Below are 24,723 nucleotides of genomic sequence, written 5' to 3'. Positions count from 1 at the left end.
CAGGCAGTCAGTTAGCATGGATTCCCTTCCCTGAAAAAAAGTCCAACTCTCTAGTTGCAGAGACAGTCAGTAAATCCAGACCTAGAACCTAGGTCTTAGGACCTCAAATCTAGTGTCTTTTTTCTAATACTGACCAAAGTTTTGCTTACACTGGGAAACAAAACGTATGAATCTCTGAAAAGTGTGCATAATAACCAGAATGAGCTTTAATGGGATTTGGAAATGGATCAAGACAGGAAAATAGAAATAACGAAAGAGAATAAATAGTGCTAACTTCCAGTTAAACATGGCAGGTTGAACACCAATTTTTTCCATTCTCTCCCAAACGTCTGCTAAAATAACAGTAAATAAATTAAAATGACAAGAGAACTGGAAAGGAGACAACAGCAGACAAAAGATGCCAATAAATTTTTGGAATATGGAAAGCTGGTGGAGGAATTGTAACTGATTTAACAGGATTGCGCCTGCAACAGGATATAATGATGGGAAGCAAGACAATTTGGCCTGTGAAAGCTCAGAAAGGCTTCAGACACAGAGGCACCTGGTGCTGCAAAAGATGGGAGTGAAGGCTTGGCTACAACTAGAACAGTGGTCGAAAAGTTATGGAAAGAAGACTCTGTTGAAAACTAAAATTGAGACAATCTTTCAGAAAGTATAACTAAAAGAACAAGACAAAAGATTTTAAGAGCTATATTGGTAGATCCAGGAGACTTAATAACTGACTAAAAGGAGTTTCACAAAAAGCAAACACATACAATGCTGGCAAGGAAATTATCAAAGACATGAAAATAAATATTCCCCAAACTGAAGAATATAGATGTATTGAAGGTCCATGAAAAACCCAGCACTGTGAATTTAAATAATCCACATCGAGGCACAGCATCATGAAACTGGTTCAGAGGTTGGCAAATTATGGCTTGTGGTCCAAATCTGGACCACCGCCCATTTTTTTAAATAGTTTATTGGAACACAACCGTGTTCATTCGTTTCTATATTGTCTAGCACTGCTTTCCTGCTATAGCAGCAGAATTTCGTGTCAGAGATAGTATAGCCTACAAAGCCTAAAATATTTCCCAAGAGAAATGAAACCTACGTCCACACAAAAACTTGCACGCGAATGCTTACAGCAGCATTACTCATAATAGCCAAAAGGTGAAAACAACCTACATGTCCATCCACAGACAAATGGATAAACTAAATGTTGTACATCAATACAATTAAATATTAGTCAGTCATAAAGGGAATGAAGTACTGATACATGCTGCAACTTGGATGAACCTTGAAAATATGCTAAGTGAAAGAAGCCAGTCCCACAAATTCACATATTATATGACCCTGCTATGTAACTTCATTCACATGAAAATCCAGAGTAGGGAAATCTATAGAGAAAGGAAGTAAATTATGATTGTCTGGGGCTGGGGGGTAGTGAAGAGTAAGGGTAAGCTAAAGGGTACAAAGTTCCTTTCTGAGGTGACAAAAATTACTAAAATTGACTGTGGTGATGGTACATATATCTGTGACTACAATAAAGACCACTGAATTATACACTTTAACTTGGTGAATTGTATGATGTGTGCATTATATTCCAATAAAGCGCTTTTAAAAGGGAAATACACTAGAAAAAAATAGAATAAAATATACTGCTTGGCACAGTGTACCCATTACAATAGATTAATACTGACCATTGGGTCTCTAAAATATGATAAAACATCATGAAAGAATGATGAAAGAAGGATGAGAAAGAGAATTAGGAAATCATACCATAATGACAATCTAATAGAATACAATAAATCCTATTAAAGGTATACTGTAATAACTATGGAAGTACTATCATATAGAAATCACAAAGGATTAAAAATGATTATCTAATATTAATATAGTCAAAGGCAAAGTTGATTTTAGAGCACAGACTATTACCAAGGATAGATAAGGTCATTTAATAATGACAAAGGAGTCAGTTAACCACAGACATAACAATTCTAAATGCTTACACACCCAATAACAGAGCTTCAAAATAAAGAAAAAACTGATAGAATTTCAAGGAGAAACAGACAATTCCACAATGGTAGATGGAGACTGTAATATACATCTCTCAATAATTGATACAGTAAGTATATCAGTAAAAACATAGAATATTTTAATACTCTCAACGAACCTGACCTAATTGATGTTTAAAGAGTATTCCACCCAACAACAGCTAGATTAATCAGGAAAATTTAAAAGACAGAGATTTGTAGTAAGTTTAATTTTTTTCAAATACTCATAGAACACTTGCCAAGATAGACCATATTCTGGGCCATAAAACAAATGTCAACTTAAAAAGATTCTAGTTATATAAAGTGTGTTCTCTGAACACACTGGAATTAAAAGTAAATAACCCAAAGATATCTGGAAAATCTCCAAATATTTAAAAACTAAACAACTCATTTCAAAATACCCATGGCTCAAAGAGGAAATCAAAGGGAAATAAAGTATTTTGAAATGAAAAAAAATGAAAACACATTTATGATATGCCACTAAAACAGCACTGAAGAAAAATTTTTTATCACTAAACACCTATGTCTGAAAACATAAAAGGGTCTCATATCAATGACCTCAGCATCCACCTTAAGAAACTAGAAAAATAAGAACTAATGAAACACAAAATAGTAGAAGAAGGAAAATAATAAAGATGAGAGAAGAAATAATTGAAATAGAAAACAAAACAATAGAGAAAATCCATGAAATCAAAAGCTGGTTCTTTGAGAAGACCTATAAAATTAAGCAACTAAAGCAGCCTGATAAAGAAAAAGTAAATAACCAATATCTGGAATAAAAAAGGTGACATAACCACATGTTCTAATATTAAAAAGATAATAAGGGAGCATCATGAACTACTTTACGCCAATAAACTCAACAACTAAATTGAAACAGACAAATTCATGAAAGACACAAACTACCAAAGCTAACTCAAGATGAAATAGATAGCCTGAATAGCCCTATATCTATTCAAGAATTTAAATTTGTAGTTAAAATCCTTCCCACTAAGCCAACTTCGGGTCCAGATGGTTTCTCTGGTGAATTCTACCAGTTAAGGAAGAAATCATACACCACTATTTCCAGGAAATTGAAAAGAAAGGAATATTTCCAAACTTATTCTATAAAGCCAACTTTACCCTGATACCGAAACCAGACAATGACACTGCAAGAAAATAAAACTACAGACCAATATTCTTCATGGACATAAGTGCAAAAATTCTAATCAAAATTTAGTAAATCAAATCCAACAATATAGAAAAATGATAATAAATTATCACCAAATCAAGTTTATCCCAGGAGTGCAAGATTGCTTTAACATTCAAAAATCAGTCAGTGTAATTCACTATATTAACAAACTAAAAAGGAATAAACTTAATAATTAGATGCAGAAAAGCATTTGACAAAAATCCAACATACATTTCCGATAAAAACTCTCAATAAACAAAGAATAAAAAGAACTTCCTTAAGCTGATAAAGGGCATTTACAAAAACCCTACACCTAACATCATACTTAATGATGAAATATTGAATCATTGTTCCCTAAGATTGGGAACAAGCAAGGATATCTGTTCATTCCACTTCTTTTCAACTGTGTACTAGGGGTTCTAGTCAATGTTATTAAATAAGAAAAAGAAATAAAAAGCATCCAAATAGGGAGAGAAGAACTGTCTTTATTTGTACATGACATGATCATATGTGTAGAAAATCTGATTGAATGTACCAAAAAGCTACTACAACTACTAAGTAAGGTTGCAGAAAATAAGAACAATATACAAAAATCAATTGTGTTTTTATATACTAACAAGGAAAATCAGAAACAATTTTTTTAAAAAACAGTGCCATTTAAAACAGCATTAAAACTATGAAATACTTAATATAAATCTGACAGAAATATGTAAAACCTGTACACTAAATATGACCAAATATTGCCTAGAGAAACTAAAGAAGACCTAAGTGGATAGGTATATATCATGTTCAGGGATCATGAAACTCCATATTGTTAAGAGGCTACTTCTCTCAAAATAGATCTATAGATTAAAACAACCCTAGTCACATTCTCGCATACCTTTTTTTTAAAAAAAGGTTGGCAAACTCATTCTAAAATTTATATAAGGGCTTCCCTGGTGGTGCAGTGGTTGAGAGTCCGCCTGCCGATGCAGGGGACGCGGGTTCGTGCCCCGGTCCGGGAAGATCCCACATGCCGCGGAGCGGCTGGGCCCGTGAGCCATGGCCGCTGGGCCTGCGCGTCCGGAGCCTGTGCTCCGCAACGGGAGGGGCCCCCGCAGTGAGAGGCCCGCGTACCGCCAAAAAAAAAAAAACAACAACAAAAAAGTAAAATTTATATAAAGTTGCCAAATCAACATCCTTGAAAATGAATGACAAAGCTGGAGGAATCACACTCCCTAAGTTCAAAATTTATTGTGAATCTACAGTGATCGAGAATGTGTAGTACTGGCACAGCAACGGACATAACAGTTCAGTGAAATAGACCAGAGAATCCAAAATTGACCCACACGTATGGACAACTGAATTTTGACAAAGGTGCAAAGGCAATTCAGTGGAGAAAGGATAGTCTTTTCAAAAAAAAACTTGCTTAAAACAATTGAAAATCCATGGGTGAAAAATGAACTTTGACCCATATCTTGCACCACATACAAAATTAACTCAAAATGGCACACAGACTAAATGTAAGGCATAAAATTTCTAGGGGAAAAACCCGTGTGATCTTGAGTTAGGCAAATATTTCTTAAGAACAAGAGCGAAATCACAATTTACCAACAAATAGTAAATTCAACTTCATCAAAATTAAAAACTTCTGCCCATCAATATACAATGTAAAGAAAATGAAAGGACAAGCCACAGACTGGGAGAAAGTATTTGCAAATGATACATCTGATAAAGGACTTATAGCCAGAATACATAAATAATTCACACAATAGGAAAACAACCCAATGAGAAATGAGCAAAATATTTGAATAGATATTTTGCCAAAAGAAGATCTATACATTCTAAATAAATCCAGGAAAAAAATGTTCTACATTATCGATCATTAGGGAACTGCACATCAGAACCCAGAACAAGTTCCTCGTATACCTATTTGCATGGCTAAAATAAAAGACTGACCTCAGCAGGTGTTGGCAAGGATGGAGAGGAACTGGAACTCTTGTATACTGCTAGTAAGAATGTAAAATGGTACAACGTTCTGAAAAACTGGCATTTCTTAAAAAGTTAAACATACATCTACCAATGATTCAGCCATCCCACTCCTGAAACAAATAAGACTACATGTCCATACAAAGACTTATAAACAAATCGTTATAGCAACTTTCTTTGTAATAGCCAAAAACGAGAAACACGCTGTCCATCAATAGGTGAATGTTAATGGACAACAAAGTGTAATATATCCGTACAATGTAACACTACTTGGGAACAAAAAGAAATTACTGGGAACATGCTACAGCATGGATAATCTCAAAATAATTATGCTGAGGGGGAAAAAAAAGCCAGATCAATGAAAAAAGTTGGGGGGGGGGGTGGATGAACTGGGAGATTGGGATTGACATATATACACCAATATGTATAAAATAGATAACTAGTAAGAACCTGCTATTTAAAATAAAATAAAATTCAAAAAAGGGGGGGTACATACTCTATGATTCCATTTACATAAAATTTGAGAAAATGCAAACTACTCTACAGTGACAGAAAGTAGATCACTATTTGCACCGTGATTTAGGGTGTGAGGAAGGGTGGCAAGAAGGGATTACCAAGGGTAATGAGGAAACTTTGGGGTGATGGTGTCACAGGTATATACATATGTCAAAACTTATCAAACTATATAGTTTAAATAAGTGCAATTTACTGTATGTCAAATATACCCCAAAATAATATAAAACAAACAAACAAGAAAAAAGGTTGCCTTTGGGTCACAGGATCTGACAAAGGTTAGAAGAAAGACTAGGGCAAGAAGTTGCTATATTTCTTTATAAGCCCTTAGGAGTATTTTTTTAACCATGCAGAATTATTATCGCAGTAAAAATAAAAATAAAAAATAAGATAAAAGCAAGAACATACAAGAGAATAACAAAAGAGACAAGAAAAATCTTTCCTTCAAGGTCTTTAGTTGAAAATCAGGTGCCCACAAAGGCACAAATTCTTTCCAGTCATCCTGTTTTTTACCTCATTACCAAATTCCTAACAAGGGTAGAATTTAGAATACCATAGTAAATAAAAATATTCAATCTTAGTATTTGAATAAGCTATCACTGGTATGCCACCATAAGAACATGAATTGCCACTAAGTGATATTTTTAAGCAGTAGTAATGGATTTGTGCTGATCTAGCCACAATCCTCTCCAGGAACGTTGTTTATTTTTACAGTGTATTGCTACCGATGGGTTGTAGAAATCATTAAGTAGTTGGTAACCTCTAGTGGTTAAAACAGTTAATTATGTACTTCCTTACCTGGGAGCAATTTGGGCAATGGGATGAATTTGAGTTCAGCTGATGAAATGAAATTGATATCAGTAAAATAGTGTTTCGTAAGAACCTAAAGAGTGAGCTACCTTCAAGTTGCACAGGGAAAGAAAAGAATCTCTCAAGTTAGGAGGGTAATTCAGCCAGGACAAAAGGGAAGGGAAAAAAACCTTGAAAGCAGAAACTCAGTGAGAAGACAGGAGAAATGCTGAGATTTCCAAATAATTTTTATTTGTATTAAAATTGTTGTTTGGACTTTTAGAGAATATAGCTCAGGTGTAATTCAACTTGGGGAGCCAGAAGCTCTTAAACAAAGATCCTCTTTTAACTACGGATACAATATATACAAGAGGTCTGATAACTCTGGTAGTCATGCCTTCATATACAGAGTGCTCTGACGAAAAAACAGTTTAAAGAACGTATAAATTCCAAACAGTGTTCCAGTCCTTTGGCACTGGCTATTGGTTTTATTTCTTCTTGATTTGATATTAAGTATCCTCAAGTTTCTGGTCTGTTTAGTTCACAGGTATAACACCCACGTGGTTTTTTAAAAAGTTGTTGAATTGTGTTGCAAGATCAGCTCCTTCTGACCAACACCTGACTAAGCTATCTCTAAAGTGTATTGCATTCAACCAGAATACAGAACCCATATACCATTTCAAACTCTCTGATATCCTTTCCCCGACAAGTTTAGTCAGGCTTCTCACATGTGAAGAGCAGTCCTGCCAAGTGGAACAAGAAAAAGTCATTTGGAACTAAACAATAAACCACTTCCAACACACACACAAGGCTCAAATCTGCTTTCATCATCTTCACCCAGAAGAAAGCTGGTTGAGAAGAGAAGCAAGGAAGAACAGGTGTGTAACACTGAGAGAAGCAAGGAAGAACAGGTGTGTAACATTGGGAAAATCAGCTTGTCCTAAATGTCAATCGGGCACGAATGACTTGAAATAGGTCTAAACAAGGAGAGTGTTTAAAATATTAAAAAAACAGGCAGCGTGTTAAAGTATATTAAAAAAAAAACCACACAAGTCTAAGAAACTACATTATGCATCTTTGCATCTTCTTTAGCATCTTTGCTGGATTCAAATATTACCTGATAGTTTACCAAAGTCTCAAGGATAAGGTAGAATTTCTACCCCTATGATTTTTTTAAAATAAGACACAAGGTGCTCTGTCTTGATTTGGGTTAGAAGCCAACCTGCCTGGTGTTGTTAGAGCTGGCAGTACCTTCAGGAACATGGGCCAACACCCTCACTTTACAGATGAGGAAATGGAAGGTTAAGGGCCTTGACCAAAATGACATAGCTAGTTAGCGACAGAGCCAGGAATGGAAGCTGCATGTTAAGACTCTCTCCCTAGCCTGTCTTTTAGGTCCTCTTTACTCTTCTCCCTTGAGTTTTCTTTTGGGCTCAGGATTCTATTAGAACGGGTCACTGTAAGGCAGGTCATTTTGACACAGTGGTTTTCAACCCAGCTACACAATGTAATCACCTGGGAGCTTAATAAGTTCCAACGCCCCGGCCTCATCATCATACCCCCAAGGATGCTGATGCAATCCAGCTGAGGTGGGTGCCTAGCCCAGGGAACGTCAAGAGCTCCTATAGGCAATCCTAACATGCAGCCACCTCTGAGAAGCCCTGCCGATGGAACAAGGTATGCTGGGAATAAAAGTGGCTAATAATTAAAACAAGCTTTTGCAAGGGTTTTTCATGCTCCAATCTAAGCAGGTGTTCCCTGTTGAAAATATCTATCACTTCTTAGGTAGTCTCTGCCTGTCAGCTTCCACCCGGCTCTGGGCCCTTCTTAGCCTTCATTCTTGGTCGTCCCTCAGCCTCTACAAGTGCACCACTACAATCAAAATGACCATTAAAATAGAGAACTGAAAATAAGTTTCAAAAACGTCAAGTAAAAGCGAGGGAAGGAAATCCCCCGATTTGGACAAGTCTCCATAAGCAAAACAGAGAAAAGGGAGGCTATCTGGCGATAATTCCGGCCAAGAGTATTTGGGCATTTTCCCAGAATTACCCAAGTAATCCTGTGAAAAGCAAATCTATGTAGGCTAAATTATGTACAAACCGCCTAAATCATGAGTTTTAATCAAAAGTTACCTGACTCTGGAAATCGTGAAAGCCAAAGACACCACATGCATCACGGGTTTGACTGACCCCCGCCTCCTCCCCTAAGCAGCTCCCTCCAGGGTCTTTCTGTAATAAACCACAGCCAAGCCGACTACACCCTTCCGGGACCCTCCTGCTCTGCCTCGGGGCCTGAGCCCACCGACTCAGGAGGACTCCCCAGTTCCTACACCCCATGTGGCTCGGGAGAAAACCCTAGGAGCATCCGGAGGGGGCGTGGTGAGGGCGAGTCCTCGTGCACCGGCCATACCACCTTTTCTCCATTGCAGAGCATCAGGGAGCCCACCTAGTCTGGCATCTGCGCACCTTACAACGCTCCGCCGCCCGACTCTCCCGGCCGCGGTGGCCCTGAGGTGACGGTGTCAGAAGCTCACTGGGACCGGGGAAGGGCAGGAATGAGGAAAAGTGTTCCAGCGCCCAAGCCTTCCCGGAGACGCCCCTGCCTCCTCCGGGAAGGAGAGAAGGGGTTCCCCGAAGGGCTGTCCGGAAGAGGTGCGGGGTCGCGGGCTCCCTGGGAGAAGGCCGCGCCCCAGCTCAGGCGCCACCTCCTCGCCTGAGAGGCAGGACGAGGGCGTGGGCGGGAAGCCGGGACGCGGCCCCAGGAGGCTGGGCAGAGGCTCAGCGCAGGGTCTGGTCCCGCCAGGTCGGGGCTCGCCGCGAGGGGCCGCCTTAGTCCCAACCCCGCGCCACCTGTCCCAGCTCGGTGGCAGCGTAACCCTAGGACAGTCCCTGGCCGGAGAGAGCGCGCCCCAAGCTACAGCACTCCCCGCTGCAGCACAGCCTAGAAGAAAGGCCCCAGGAGGGGGAGAGACGCAAGACGAGCAAGCTGCCCTACCTGTCCGGCGACACAGAGCAGGCACCAGGTGCCCCCGAGGATGCGGGCCAGGAGCCCCGAACTCCAGGGCGCAGCCAGCCCGGCCATGGCCCCGCAGCGGGGAGGAAGGGGAGTCCCGGACGAGACCCCACCCTGCAAGTGGTAGCCGCGTCCCGCGCAGGCTGCGGGGCTCTGCGGCGGCTGGCAGACTCCGGACGTGCGCCTGCGGGGCAAGGCTGCGCTGGGGCCGCCGCGCGTGCTCTGAGCCGCCCTGCGGCAGCGGAGCCGGCGGCTTTGAATGGGAGCGCGTGCGCTGGGGGTGGGGGCGTTATTTGTGAATGTGCTGCTTGTCTTGGCTCGGGATGGTTCGCGCTCCCCCCCCCCACCCCGCTCCAGCACCCCCTCCGGCTCCTGCTCCTCCCCTCCTGTGTCAGCCCAGCGAAGGCGGGGAGCGCAGACACCCAGCCGCCCGGGCAGCGACCGCGGTGCGCGTTTCGAGAAACCCGAGCGGGGCTAGGCGCTAGCTTCTATTTATTTATTCTTTTTAAAGGGGGGGGTCTTGCGTGGCATACCTTGCTGCTCACGTTTGGAATGCCACCCTGCCTGCCCTAGGAGAGTGCGGGGTGAGAAGGGAAGGCTCTCCCCGGACGCTAGCGTTTTCCCCGGGACGAGTCCCCAGGGCCGTTCCCTGCGCGCTTTCCCTTGAGCTCGGCGCGCTGCAACCGCCCTGGGAACCACCCGAGACCCTCCGGGGAGTGGGGAAGAGTTTGTGCGTGTGCAGAGGGGCGAGTTTCTTAATCTCAAGACCCCACACAGTGGTTTGGTGTGTTTGTCCGTGGGGAACCAAACTCAGCGCGCAGAGAGATTCTCCCATGGAGTTTGTTTTGCAACCTGGGTCTGGGGATCCATGACAGCTAGGTAGGGACGCAGAGAACCAGGAGCCGGCATTACGCATAGGGAGCCCAAGAAATGGGTGAAGTGAGAATGACTTCGCTTGTTATCTTATTGTGTCAATGGATTTATGGGGGCAAGCCAGGGCGTCCCCTTCTCCAGTGTGGGCAGCGCTCTTAATTAGACTTGAGGCTCCAGACTTTCTTGTAACAGCAAACAAACGTCGTGCCGTTTTGAAGTTCTTTGCTATTGGGACCCAGGCTCTTCTCTTCCTGAAAACCTGACTCTCCAGGGACAGTCTCCCTAAGCATCTTTATAAGAAAGCAAGTCCCCCACCCTTATTCCAACCATCTTCCAGGCCACTCCACCCCTCAAGAACCTTGGCAGTGAAGCTAGCAGAGGCGGGGAGCTGGCCCCACTTCAGTAAACTCCATCCGATAAGAGGATTCAGCCAAGTGCTGGTGAAATAACTTTTGTGACGTTCCCACGTGCGCCCATTGGGATGAACCCAGCATAAAACGACGACGCGGCCATACTCCCTAGCAACTGTTCATTCAATCCACATATTCCAAAAGCCAAGCGCTATGCTTAAACATTGTAGCTCATCAGTGATCTAGACAGATTCAGATCTCGCCCATTTTCATTGCGTAAACAGACCAGACACAAACTGCAGATAATGAGAGGCACAGCCCAGGCAGAAATGCCTATAGGAAATGATTGTCATATGTAACAGCGTGAGCGTTTGTGCCCAGAATAGGGGAATTTTGTTCTTGTATATGGTAAAGGAGCTGCTTCTCAGAATTCATCTACTTACTCATTATGTGTGTATTTGAGTTCCCAAGGTGCAAAAGAAAAAAAAAATCAGAAGTAGAAAAAAATATCTCCCTTTGAGTTTTGATTCCCAGAAAGTCAAAGCTGGAAGGCCAAAATCTGGAGAGATCTTTTCTAAAAGGGGTTGGGGGCCAGGTTTTCAACTTGAATTGGTAAACAGGGAAGGGTAAGATAGTAAAAAAAAAAAAAAAAAAAAAAAAAAAAACCAAAAACAAAAATATAAGAACAAAGACCACAGAGGCTGGAAATAGGAAAGTGTTCCCATGGGGGATTGCAAATGGCTGGCCTTGCTAGGATGTTTGAGTCTCAAGGTTGAGCAGCAAAAGTCAAGGCTTTGCTTGGTAGGGTGGTGGTCCTAAAATGTAGGGGTAGGGGACCTAAGGTACCAGGCTGGAAAAAGAAGGGAACCCACACTGGTGTGCCAGGCGGCAGCTCTAGGCACCAGTAACTGAATTAAATTTTCAAACAGCCACCAAGATAGGTGCAGATTAACCCAACTTGCCATATGAGAGTCTGAAGCTCAATGGCTATTCTACCAAGACTGGAAGCAGGCCCTGGAGGGAAATACAGCAACAGAACTTCAGCATTAGAAGGGAATTCTAGCCCAAGTACATACCCCAAACCCCAAAGAGCTTGGTCATCTAGCTCAATAGCCACATTTTTATTTTGAAATGGGTGAAGAAACTAAAGAAGTTACACGTGGCATGTTCTCTATTTGTTAGCTTACTTGTTTATTGCCCTTCTCCACTGTTAGAGACAATGAGGCTTTGGACAAGTCACTTAAGAGGCAGATAAATTATTCCTACCTCAGTGTGGTGAGGGAGGAGTGAGTTTCTAATCCTTGAACAAGGAGGTAACAGAAGGAACAGGGATTTAAAGTTAAATAATGGGTCAGTAAAGTATAGGGTAAAAAGGCAGTAGAAAGTCCAAAAGGAGGGAGACCAGCTAAGAAGATGCTGCCATAAACCAGCCATAAGGTGATGAAGGCTTCTGTTACTGGAGATGCACTCCAGGTCCTGGAGAACAAAGTGTTCAGAAAGCCAGACAGGAGAAGGAAAGCATTACTTGTTCTATATAAATATGAGAAGATGGCACCCCCCGAGAGCATCTCCATACCAGAGGTCCAAGTCCAGATCCTTGACACCAGATTCAAATGTTAACAGATAGTCTGATTTTCTTGATTGTTCACTGTCTGTTTAAAAATCCATACGTTCTTAAATTACCTTCCAATCAATATACATCACTGATAGTTTAAGAAATAACTGAATGACATGGAAGAAAGTATTCTCACTATCCACTGAAGATCAAGTTTCCTTGATACTGCATAAAATATAGGGAGGATGCTTTAAAACAGATGTTTTTCCTTAACAACTTAATGACCTCACTGTAACACAAGGACTAAAAATGTCACATTCTTCAGGTACTAGAATACACATGGAGTATGAGAAGACCCCAGCCACCACCAATAGTTCTTTATCTCACCCCAGTCCCACTCTTACCAAAGCCTCTGCTCTGGACCACAAGCCCTTTTATCGGAGGCTTGCATCAGATGTGTTTTGGCATCACAAGTCAGACCTCTTAAAGAATTGTTCCACTGGAACATTAGAATACTTGATTCTGAGGCTGACTCTGAGTCTACCTGTTGATCTCTGGGCACTTCTACTCCACTGACTCCTCACTCTGTCCCAATCCTTTCTTCAGCCTTCTCTTTTCTTCTGTCCCTTTTTATCCAACATACTTTTTTCCACCGGGCCCATCATTTCAATAACACTCTTTCAATACCCTACACACCCTTGCTTCTTGGTCTTTTCTTCACACCTCAACTCAAAACAAACTCAGTTATCTGCTTTCTCAGTGCCGGCCTTCCAGGAGCCAAACACTGCAGGGGAAAGCCACAGAATAGAACAGACAAGTGTTACTGTAGCACCATCTTCACCCACCTCAAATGGGCTCTCAACACTGCCCATCAATCCTCCTGGTCCATTCACTCTCGTTCCATTTCACCCCCTACAATGACTATTTCAAACTTTCTCCAAACCTCCAGCTCCTCCTTCACCTCCTCCCTTTCCACAGATAATGCACAGCCCCAACTTTACAGAGAAAACCAAATCAGTAGAATGGGAGGACATCTACTTTTACCTTTTTCCGCCAAATCTACATATATTCACAACCATCCTCTTCTGTTTTCTCTCTCAGGGCAGTCCCTCCAGAGGGCCCTGGGTCTAATCTCCCCTTACCTTCAACTAGGAAGGACACTTACTACACATTTCCCCTTCTTTCTACTGTAGATTCAGCAACCCCCTGTAAACTCTATCCTACCTTTCAATATTCAAACATGGTCCAGCCTCTACCATGTATAAGTAAACAAAGAAACTAATAACTCTCCTTCAACTACCTCCACGTCTTTCCTTCATAACCATACTTCTTGAAGGTTTTATTCACACTCTTTATTGCTTTCCTCCCTATTTAATCCTCAATCCGTTCAAGTCAGAATTCAGCCACCATTACCCTAGAGAAATAGAACCTGCGTTAGTCACCAGTTACCTCCATACTGGCATATCCAATGAACACTGCTTGGTCCTCTATCGTACTTGTCCTTGTAAAACCAAAGGGCATGGTTGATCATTCCTTCCTTCTTGGCTGTTCCTCAGACACTGGCATGCTACTCCTAGGAACACATATTTTGTTTGTGCTCTCCCCTTCCCTCCCAATCCCCTTCTCTAGTATAACTCATTACGAGCCCCTCCCCTATCGGGGTTAGATTCCTTCCTTATCTATATGCATTCATGTATCTGCATTATTTTTCCTCAGAGAATTTATTCTAATTTGTAATTATACTTTTACTAATGTGATCAAATGGCCAAAATGTGTCTTCCCCTCTCCCACCAGGTGGTAAATTCTACAGAAGCAGTTCATCACTGTGATTCCAATGCAATGTGACTCCAGTCCAAATGTCTGACAAAACTTGAAATTTGTTGACTTAATAAATAATTAATAAATTAATAAGCCCTTTCTCTTTTCTTTTGAGTGAGCTCTCTTTTCAGTGAGCTGACCAGGAAACTTAGCCATCAAGTAAGACACAAACCGAGAGTCCTTGAGGACAGCCATTATATCTGTTCACCTTTATCCCAGTACCAATGTAAGTCCTAAGAACATAGTAGGTACTCAAAAAAAAAAAAAGACTGGCTGACTGACTAAGTGAATGGACAGAATCCACTAATGAAATGGACTGCCTCATCATGTAAATTCATAGGCAAACTCCAAATAAAAATCTACAGGCCATGTAATTCTTGAAGAGATAATAAAACATTCAAACAACACTCCCTGCTTTTAAAAAATAAAATGAAGTTTGGTACAGAGCCAATTATGTTCCTCATCATCACCTTGAAGTTTCCCCGATAAGAAGGAAACAAAAAAATAAATAATGTAAATACTATATACAGAATGTCCACCACAATACAAATTTTACATTCCTATAATAAATAGTATATAATACTTTTATACTTTTCAAAGTATATAATAAAAAGTAATTCACTAAATACACAGAAGCAGGAGGAAGCAGGAGGCACACATTTCGTTACCCAGAGTTAAGATTTATCTAAATTATTTCTAGTTAGTATATCATGTACATTATAAAATGTTCAGCAAGAAAGGAATTTTCTGATAACTGGCTCAAATCCTGCTTCATTCCCCTCTTGGTCTTTAACTAGCTGGAAATGCCCTTCTTGTCAGGCTTTATTTGCCTCAGTAGACAAGCAAAACACAGAGCAAAGCTGTTCAGTCAAGCAAAATGTTCATTTTTGACAAGTTGAATGTCACACACTTGGTTCAAGGAAAATATACATACCTGAATTATACAGTTAAAAGTCTCCTCACTTGAGTGAAGCTGTTTCAACAATATTCCAGTCCATAGAGACATGTGGCTTCAACTATTACAAACTGTTAAATTATGTGCATAATAAAAAAATGATAGGAAACATAAAGTAGTATGTTTATATCTCCCAGAAATGACTCAAAACCATATTTCAAGAAAGTAAACACTGCAAACCAGCGGTTTTACTTACTCTCTGCCCCAATTCATCCCTGTTCTAATTTTGTCTTTTATCTGACTACACAGATTTTTCTTTAATTTTAGCTACTGTATTTCTGGACTTTTAAGTTATAGGCATAAAGATTAGCTGGAACTAGACAAATATAGGAATTAACAATCAAATCAAAATATTTAAGATTACCTCTGCTTCCATCTAAGGTGAAAACACAGTGTCTCATGAGGGTTGTGACTTATCAGCGGACTTAGCTTTCCATCCTATAACACTGAGTTACTGAGGAGTGTCTGAGGTTCCAGTGATTTCCTGGCGTCCATTTAACTGCATTCACGATAGTGTGTTGGTAATGCTCATATTTAATCTCTTGATGTTGGCTTGCAGGAGTCTCAAATATAAAATGTGACAGCATTTGTTTTTCTTACCACATAAAAAAATGACATCACAAACTGTTAAGAGGTTAAACCATACATTACGGCTTCATTTCAGAGTCACCGTTCGCGTCATATGACTGCCCAACAGAGACCGAATCTAACACACTTAACATTCCTGAGTCTAATAATGTATATAAGCTCCTCTGGGTGAGACCCATTGGGTGTGGTTTTATCACACAGAAAATCTTATATAATAATAGCCTTTTCAAAAAATTGTCATTCTTTCTCCACGTGTTGAAGGATTTGTCCAAATAATACAGCAAAGGACAACAGAGATTATAAAGAAATCAAGAAATTACATTTAGAAACAGACATTTTCATTCCATTCATCTTCTCTGGAGACCTCAGAAACTGTTTACCTGAACTTGGCAACAATTTTTCCATAAGTCATCTAGTCTGTCAACAATAATATTCAGTTTCTATTTTGTACTAGCCATTATGAAAATATGTAAAAGAGTAAAATACGAGATCCTTGTTCTGTCAAAATGCACAATTAAGTTTTGCAAAATACATTTATGAAAGAATTTTCCATCCCCAAATATCTGATCTCCATTGTTTCTTAAGCCTTTTGAAAGCATTGTATCCTGCATTTTTGTATCCTCAACCCCTATCACACAGTAGGCACTCAGTAAATGTCTGATGAACTGCACTGAGCATTTATTCTAATGGAAACCCCATCAGTGGGAACGGTGAGGACAAACACCGATTCTGTGTTTATAACTAGCTTCCCAAAGTCCCTGTCAGAATACGTCAGTGAGAAGAATCCTTATTTCTCTGAAGTGCTGATACAACAGGCTTTGAGATACAACTTCCAGCATTACATAGAAAGTACCAGTGGTTTAGTAGGTAGTTCTCAGTCAACTAACACAACACTTTATTATTGGGGTTTGTTCTCATATAGAAGAATGCCATTTTTAAAATCCAAGCAGTTTGTGTGTTTTGGTATGTTTTGCTTCATCGCAACATTGTGCAGCCCAGTATCCATCCACATTCTCTCTGTTCCCACACACACTGGGCATACTAGAAAGCTGGTGGATGAAATACAGTACTTATTCCAAACTCAGCCTCTGAAGTTCCTTGATGGTGTCACAAGACCTCCAAAAAAGGACCCTGGAGCTGGGTTTCCATGTCTTACAAAAGCACCTTGGCAAACACAACAAAAGCAAAGTAATATCATCGATGTACTAAGCAACATTCTACTTTTCCGTTGTTGCCTGTGACTGGATATCAAGAGTTTCTGCTTATTATAATCACCTTTTCTTTTTTATTTGAAATCAGTGTCTAAACTAAAGGAAAATGGACCTCTTTCTTTTCAACTCAGTTATCCTCAGTTTAACCAGAGGTGTCTATAGAAGGCAGTGTTAAGCTATACCTCCGTTTGGTTCATTCTGAAAGAAGTACCAGTGTATATGTGGACACAATCCCCTTGAGTTTTGCTAGAAAAATCAGAAAAATCAACACCTAGTCTCTGGATAGGTCTGAAAAAAAAAATCACACAATGAGAATAAACACACTGGAACACAGAATTTTGTTTGCTTCTTACTAACAACTTAATAAAATAATTTCTCTTAGAATCAGAATACAGTAAAACAAATGTCGATATGAAGCATAATTTGAAAGCAACCATTCCTTTTGACCCTCAATTACTGACAGACACATTTTTACCTGTTCTAACTGCTCCATGAAGTCTTATCTGTCGTCCTTCCTATTTCTAAGATGCAACTAACAAGGACCTCACTATCCACTGGGAAGAATGTGATCATAAAATTTGGTGCATGACTTACCAAATCGACGAGATTTTTGGCAACAATAAAATGAACATGTTTTAGAAGATACTGATCTTTGCTTATAAGATTAAATGAGTTAAAGGTTGTGAAAGCACTCTGTAAATTGTGAAGCCCTATTAAAAACACTTTAAATCATCATTTAGTGGTACACTGCTATGTTCTAGAAGAATTTAAGCCAGCTTGTAAAGATACATGTTTAAAAAATATGTCAAGATATCTAATTAAAGGTAGGTGAGAACATTCACATTCTCAGGGGATAAGGGTCAGGGTGGGATTACTGGAATATTTCAGGTTCTACTCTGCTTTTCAATATTGTTTGAGTATTGTTACTTGGAGCATGAATTAACTTCATAATTAAATAAAATAATAAAGATATTTCCACTTGGAAAAAAAGTAGATGAGAAAGCAAAACAAGGATATGGCCTTAAAATGGAACCAAGGATGAAGTTAATATAAATGCACATTCCATAAAGAACTACAGCCACAGATTTGGCTCTCAACTTTCAAGCAGTCATGAAACCTGATAAATTACAGTGCCCTTCTGGGGAAAACAAAAAAAGGAAATCAGACTAGTTGCATAGACAAAGTACTACAGGCCTTGACAAAATTCAGAAAAGTTACAAAGTTCTTTTTTATCCTGCCTCATCTAATTTTATCATATATGCCCTCGGGTTTTTTAGCACATGGTTATTAGCAAAACATGACACAGTAATATAATTGATAGAGGAAACTATCATTGGGATTCATAGTGTCTACTTCTTGTAGCAAAATTTCTTGACCATGTATTTTCCTCTTTAAATTGTACATTTAAACTTTTCAAAGATTAGACAAGACATAAAGAAGCGACACAGGAGGAAATTTAGAATTGAAGTTTGGAGAAGGTAAGTTAAATGAGAAATGCAAATTGTTACCTTGATCAGGGGGCAGGTAATGAAAGGAAGGTAAAGGCCTGTTCCCAGGCTTCACCTGGGGTTTCCACAGAGTTCAGCATCAAAGGTGTACATGGGGATCCTACAGCTGGCCTGAATCAGGATCAAGGGATGGGTGATAGTAATTGCTCTAACAGATAAAGCCTCAAATCTCAATGGTACAACACTACAGCTGTTTAAGATGAATAGGTTAAATTTGGCCAATAGAATGGTGGCTGGAATATGTGAAAAATCCCTTCAGAAGGTCAAGGGAGCTTTCAAATATATATATATAGTTATAAAGAGTAAGGAATACTGAGCCCATTTGGAGTTAAAAGTCTTTAGTGGTCCTAAATTGACAACAGCCTAGGAGAGATTCTCCAGGAAACCTTATTTGACCTTCCTTCCCCCAAGAGTAGGTGAGGCATCTCGCCAGGTGCTTCCACTCAACGCACAATCCTGCTCCTCTGCTGCCCCTGTCACGTGCACATCACACACAGTATTGTGATTGGCTGTTTACTTCTTTGCCCCCTAACGAGGCTGTTAGCCCCCAAGAGAGCAAGAACTTCTCCTATCTTCTCGTCTCACAACCTCAGCCAGGGCTCAGAAGAGTGCCTGGCACTCAGTAGGTGCTAATTCGTATTCACTGAAGGAAGGGATGGATGGATGGAGAGAAGGAGAAATGGAGAGAGGAGAAGCACATGAACTCAGAAAGTTTCTAAACCTTAGAAGATAAAGACCAGGTGTAAATCCTTTAGTCGTATAAGAAAGTAAATTAATTAGAAAGTAAATCACAGAAATGTGATGAACCTAAATTTTTTTAAGTGCCTTTATGGCTGGGGGGAGGGGGTGGAAGGACAGACTAGATTTCATTTTTGCTTTTAAGCTTTTCTATTATGTGCCATTAGGTGAAAATAACTTCAAAATCTAGGGAAGGAACACATTAGAATTAAATTGCCAAGCTTAATTTATTCAACTATAATACGTAAAAACTTTACTTTGGGAGTAAGTGCTATTTGTACCTGATTCCATCCTTTCAAAAGTGTAAAAAAAGAAATTTGTGGGCAAATATACAGAGCAAACAGCACCTTCTGAAATTCTTGTGACTTGGATACTACTCCTTAGAGTACCTGAAAGTATTCATCAAGCTACATGTGCAAATTATGGTGTTGGCTGTGCAAACAAGGACACTTTACTTTAGTCATTGACGGACCCATATTTGGAATCTTTTCAAAGTCCCTAACAGTCTTATCAGAGATTATAAAGCTCCTTACTAACAAGTCATCTTAAGTGAATTCTAGATTTATTTGACAAAATGAGGCTTATAGGGATACTTACAAAAGGGTAAAAGTTGTGAATTATTTCAGGAATTTGTTCATTTATGTAACATTTGCACTTTCCTAAATATGTCCACCTATATTTTAACAGGAGTCCATTTTCTTCTTGAACTCAGTCCTTAAGACCTAAAGCAAAATTAATACACACACTGAGCAAAACCTCCAAAGAAATTCCTATTAATTATAACCCATACCATATTAATATCATATATATTCAAAACTCCAGCCCTTATTGACCTTGATAAGGGCAATGTTTATATTATTTTAATAATACATTTAGGGTGCAGTTTTATTTAGCATGGACTAGTACACAAGTTTCGCAAAAGCGTAAATACATGACCCTGAAATACTCTGGCCAGTTTGGCAACTGTATGTTTACATTTCTGTACGTGATTTTACATAATCCACTGTATCCCTTGAATTTCATTAGACGTAATATATTTCTTGCTGTTATCTTTCTAATTTTGTAACAAATAAGCTCACAATTACTTTGTGTTCTTTTTCCATTGATGAAATCCTAAATTAAGTCACATTTCAATAAACGGATTTTTCCCCCTCTGTGATTTTGTGTGCCCTTGAAACTTTAACACCCAAAGAACTCTAACTTGATCTTGATAGTGAACTTGGATTGACTATCCAGTTGGTGAACGGATGATTGATGACATTTGCTTCTCTTCTTTGTTCAAGTGAAGAATTCTGTCAGGATGTGGAGATTTGGAAACATGTTGGAAGCAATGGCTAAAATGAGAGTTCTGAATTATTAGAAGATTTATGTTACCCAGTGTCATCATAATCAAGAATAATTGAACGTTCACAGTCGTAAATGTCCATCGACAGACGAATGGGTAAAGAAGATGTGGTGTATTTATACAATGGAATACTACTCAGCCATTAAAAAAAGAATGAAATAATGCCATTTGCAGCAACATGGATGGACCTAGAGATCATCATACTAAGTGAAGTCAGACAGAGAAAGACAAATATCAAATGATGTCACTTACATGTGGAATCTAAAAAAAGATACAAATGAATTTATTTACAAAACAGAAATAGATTTACAGACAATAGAATACAAACTTATGGCTACCAAAGGGGAAAGAGGGGGGAGGGATAAATTAGGAGTTTGTGATTAACATATATACACACTACTATATATAAAATAGATAACCAACAAGGACCTACTGTATAGCACAGGGAACTATACTCAGTATTTTGCAATAAACTATAAGGGAAAAGTATCTGAAAAAGAATATATATGTTAATGTGTATATATATATATATATATATATATACACACACACACACACACACACACACACACACACACATACATAGTTCACAGTGGAAATTTGCAGATAAATTTCAGGTGTGAATAAAGTCTTAGTGCTTCTCAAGGTGTGGTCTGTGTACCTTCTGCATCCGAATCACCTGAGGTGCTTGTTAAAAGTGCATATTCCCAGGTCCTACCTAACAACTACAAGTCCCAATCTTTGTGTTTTTTACCAATGTCTAAGAATCTCCCTTCTCTATTTTAATATTTGTGAAACAAAGGGGATTCATGATTTGGATAAAAATGGATTATCTGATAAACATAGATCACAGATTTTTCGATATCCCCCCAAATATTTCAATCTAATATGAGTTCTCCCAAATGAGACCAGCAGGGTTCACTGTTTGGGATTTCACTGAATGATGGGAAAGTTGAGCTCTTCCCTGATGTCATTTGCATTCCCCTAGGCTATCAGAAAGGAATCTGAAATGGGCTTTCCAGGAAGAGGGTGTGGAATCTGAAATCTTGTTTCTTTCCAAGATTAGGGTGGCTGCCCAAAGGAAATCCTTTACTTTCTGGGATTACATTCCAGTATCTAAATGTTTGGAAAACATCAGAGTTGACTAGCAAGATGGAGAGTTAGAGAGAAAATGAAGAGGATCTGAACCATGAAGGATTCAGCTAGTTGATTTGGGCGCAGTGCCTGGCTTGAAAGGCAAATGTTTTATTACTTGGCAAGATTCCCACTACATGTCATTCCTTATAGTTTGTATTTCCTAGTCCTTTCATACATCGATTTTGTTAGGCCTCACATTCCTTTCTCCCATTGAAGAACTAAAGACAGTCTTTACAGGTACTAAAGAAGTTCTCTCCCTGTACTGAGGAATGAATGGAAAATACTAGGATCCTTTAAGAGTTCCCCTGTATGAATTTATTGTTGGTTCCTACTGATTTCTAAGTTGGAAACGTTAGCAATCCCCTCTACCAGTGTAATTCCTGTCCAGGTGATTTTTTTCCCCCATTGTTGTTATGCCTATAAAGTAGGGATGGCAAACACTGACAGCTTCAATGGCCAGGAAGGTAATTTAAATAAGTGAGTAAGTCACTTTTAGATAGTAGGAAGTGGTCAAAACTATGGCAAAGTGGAGAATTGATGTCTGGCCTGAAGGAATTTTTTTAAATTGTACATGCCAAATCAAACAACAGGTTTTAAATACTGCTGGCATGGGTCCCTGAAAAAGCTTTTCTAAACTTCCCTCTAAAATACCTACGGCGATTCAGAAGAAAGGGAAAAGAAAGATGAAAACCAACAACTGTGGTGAAAAACAGTACTATCAGTCAAGTTATTGTCAGAATTTGAGACGAATTTCCACTTTAAGAAAACTGATGGAGCTGAATGGAAGAATGATCATGCTTACCTAGGAGTCCATAACAGAACACTTTTTCTGTTTTTTCAGTCAATCCAAACACAAAATTGAGGAACCATCCTTATGCCAAGTGATTGTTATTTTTTGTGGGAGGGAGAATAGCGCATGTCTGATTCCCCTTAAGCACACCAAAGACTACAACTCCCAGAAAGCTCATGGGCAAGAAATAGAAAGTAGGGGCATTGTGAAAGGCTTCACCATGCCAGGAAGAGGTCCTATAGAAATCCATCATCAGACACTGCATGTGCTGCACCTGGTAGAGAAACTGGTGGCAGGGGTCGAAGAAGATTCCATCTCACCCCTAGAAAGGCCTAGAAAGGCTGTGAAGAGGTTAGGAGCAGAATACTTCAAACTGTCAAATATTCTAATCTATGAATGTACTGTAATTATTTAACCCATTTCTCATTCTAGTAGAGTTGCTTACAATACTTTTTTGATTCTTCTCTATGACAAACAAGCCTAAATCTTTTTACCAAATCCTCTTTACCTTCAATATTATAAATTTCGTTCAAGATAATTATCTACTCTTTTTTATATAGACACAACCCTGTCATACTCCCTAGGCATTATTTCACTTGTTTCATTGTTAAATCATTGTTTAGTTTCCCTTTTCAAAAGTGTGAGTTCCTCTAGGGATGAAAGACTTGGTTTACATGACTTTGGATAACAGGGGGCTAAAACAGTGCCTCATATACATAGATAACCAATGAATATTCATTGAATGAATGAATGAATGAGAGATATGGGTGGAGAAGGAGAGTCAGTGGAGGGAGAGTCCTGATGGCCAACTTTATTAGTTAAGATGTGGCATTTTGCAATAAAACATCAATGAAAGGTCTTGAACTCAGAAATGATTTAAGAGGAATTATTGGGGAAGCTGTGAGTATGCTATGTGCTGAGTTCAGTGGAGTTGGTCACCAGATGTGAGGGTGAGGGCCTGGATAACCACAAGTGCATACAGTGACACTTTAACGATCTAAATTTCCTAAATCGCCCAACTGTGCAAATTTTAATTCTAAAAAAGAACATTTTACATCATTAAAAAGCAAATTCCGTAAGGAAGACCTTCAAGGTCCCCTGTAAGAAATAGAAAAAAAAGTTCCTTCTCATAAAACAGGCCAACATAAGCTCAGGGTGCCTGTTCTGTTTCTATTCCGGTAAATAAAGATATTTACTTTCTTTCTTTTTTTTATTTTTATTTTTCTAATGTTGAACTCATTGAAAGCTTAGTTGAGAGAAGTAGGTCTTGAGGAGTCATCTATGGTAGTTTTTTTAATTGAGGCAAAATTGATACACAGTATTACTTAAGTTTCAGGTATACAACACAGTGATTCACAATTTTTTAAGGTTATACCCCATTTATAGTTATTATACAATATTAGCTATATTCCTTGTGCTGCCCAGTATATCCTGTTGCTTATTTATTTTATACATAATAGTGGGTACCTCTTAATCCCCTACCCCTATCTTGCCCTTCCCGTTTTTCCTCTCCCCACTGCTAACCACGAGTTTGTACTCCAAAAGATATTTTCTTTTAACTGTGAAGTTCAATGGACTGGGCCATCGTGGGCATAGCAATATTAAGGGAGTCGTGAAATCTGAATTCTGCTGCCATTTCCCTACTTGGATTTCTTTGGTGACGTTTCGAAAATCTTTGGCTCTCTCCTTGCATCAGTGACTATATTTGTCAAATAGATATCATAGCTTCCACCCGCTCACAGGAGTGGTATGAAGATGAATGAGAAAATAATAGGGAAGCACTGAGTTCTGAAGCATTTTAAGCCAATGATTCCATTTGAACACTATGGATTACTATTGCTGTATCTCATCATATCGGAACATATTTTATTGTGGTTATAAACCTGCAGGGTAAACTGTAAACTAATTTGGGCAGATTTTGTTACAAACAGCAAGATACAGTAAGGAATAGCTCTTTATTCATCCATGAAATGTGTGGGATGGGAAGGTGATGAGGGGTAAATTGCTGGTAATCTTCTGTTGGTCTATTTGTGAACATTTCATCCCCGCCTGTTAGTTCTTGGGGGTCCATATCACTTTCATCTCCTCTAGAACAACTGTTATGGTACGAGACGAGTGCAATTTAGAAAGTTCTTAGACATCCCTAGTCCTTTAGCCACTCTGTTGACTGAAGCTTTGATTATTTGAACCAGGTCTGTTTCTGGTCAATACGGATTTCTGTGATCTTAAAAATATCAGGGGAAAGGGGGAGGTTAAAACAATGGGAGAGGAGCTTCAATATGGCGGAAGAGTAAGACACAGAGATCACCTTCCTCCCCACAGGTACATCAGAAATACATCTACACGTGGAACTGCTCCTATAGAACACC

At 39.4% G+C, this 24,723-nt stretch overlaps 1 protein-coding gene across 1 annotated transcript in view; it reads right to left on the bottom strand.

Annotated features, from left to right (window-relative positions):
- Positions 1–9,738, bottom strand: part of ADAMTSL1 (ADAMTS like 1) — a 1,031,718-nt gene extending 1,021,980 nt beyond the window's left edge. The window contains exon 1 of the mRNA XM_060155110.1: positions 9,469–9,738. Within this exon, the coding sequence (XP_060011093.1) occupies positions 9,469–9,555 (87 nt within the window). The 5' untranslated portion in view covers positions 9,556–9,738. The remainder of the gene's footprint in view (positions 1–9,468) is intronic.
- Between the last annotated feature and the right edge of the window lie 14,985 nt (positions 9,739–24,723).

Source organism: Lagenorhynchus albirostris, chromosome 7 (genome assembly GCF_949774975.1).
Source record: "Lagenorhynchus albirostris chromosome 7, mLagAlb1.1, whole genome shotgun sequence".
Lineage (NCBI taxonomy): Eukaryota > Metazoa > Chordata > Mammalia > Artiodactyla > Delphinidae > Lagenorhynchus > Lagenorhynchus albirostris.
The sequence above is the reverse complement of the archived record's forward strand: the minus strand, read 5'-3'. Positions and strand labels throughout refer to the sequence as shown.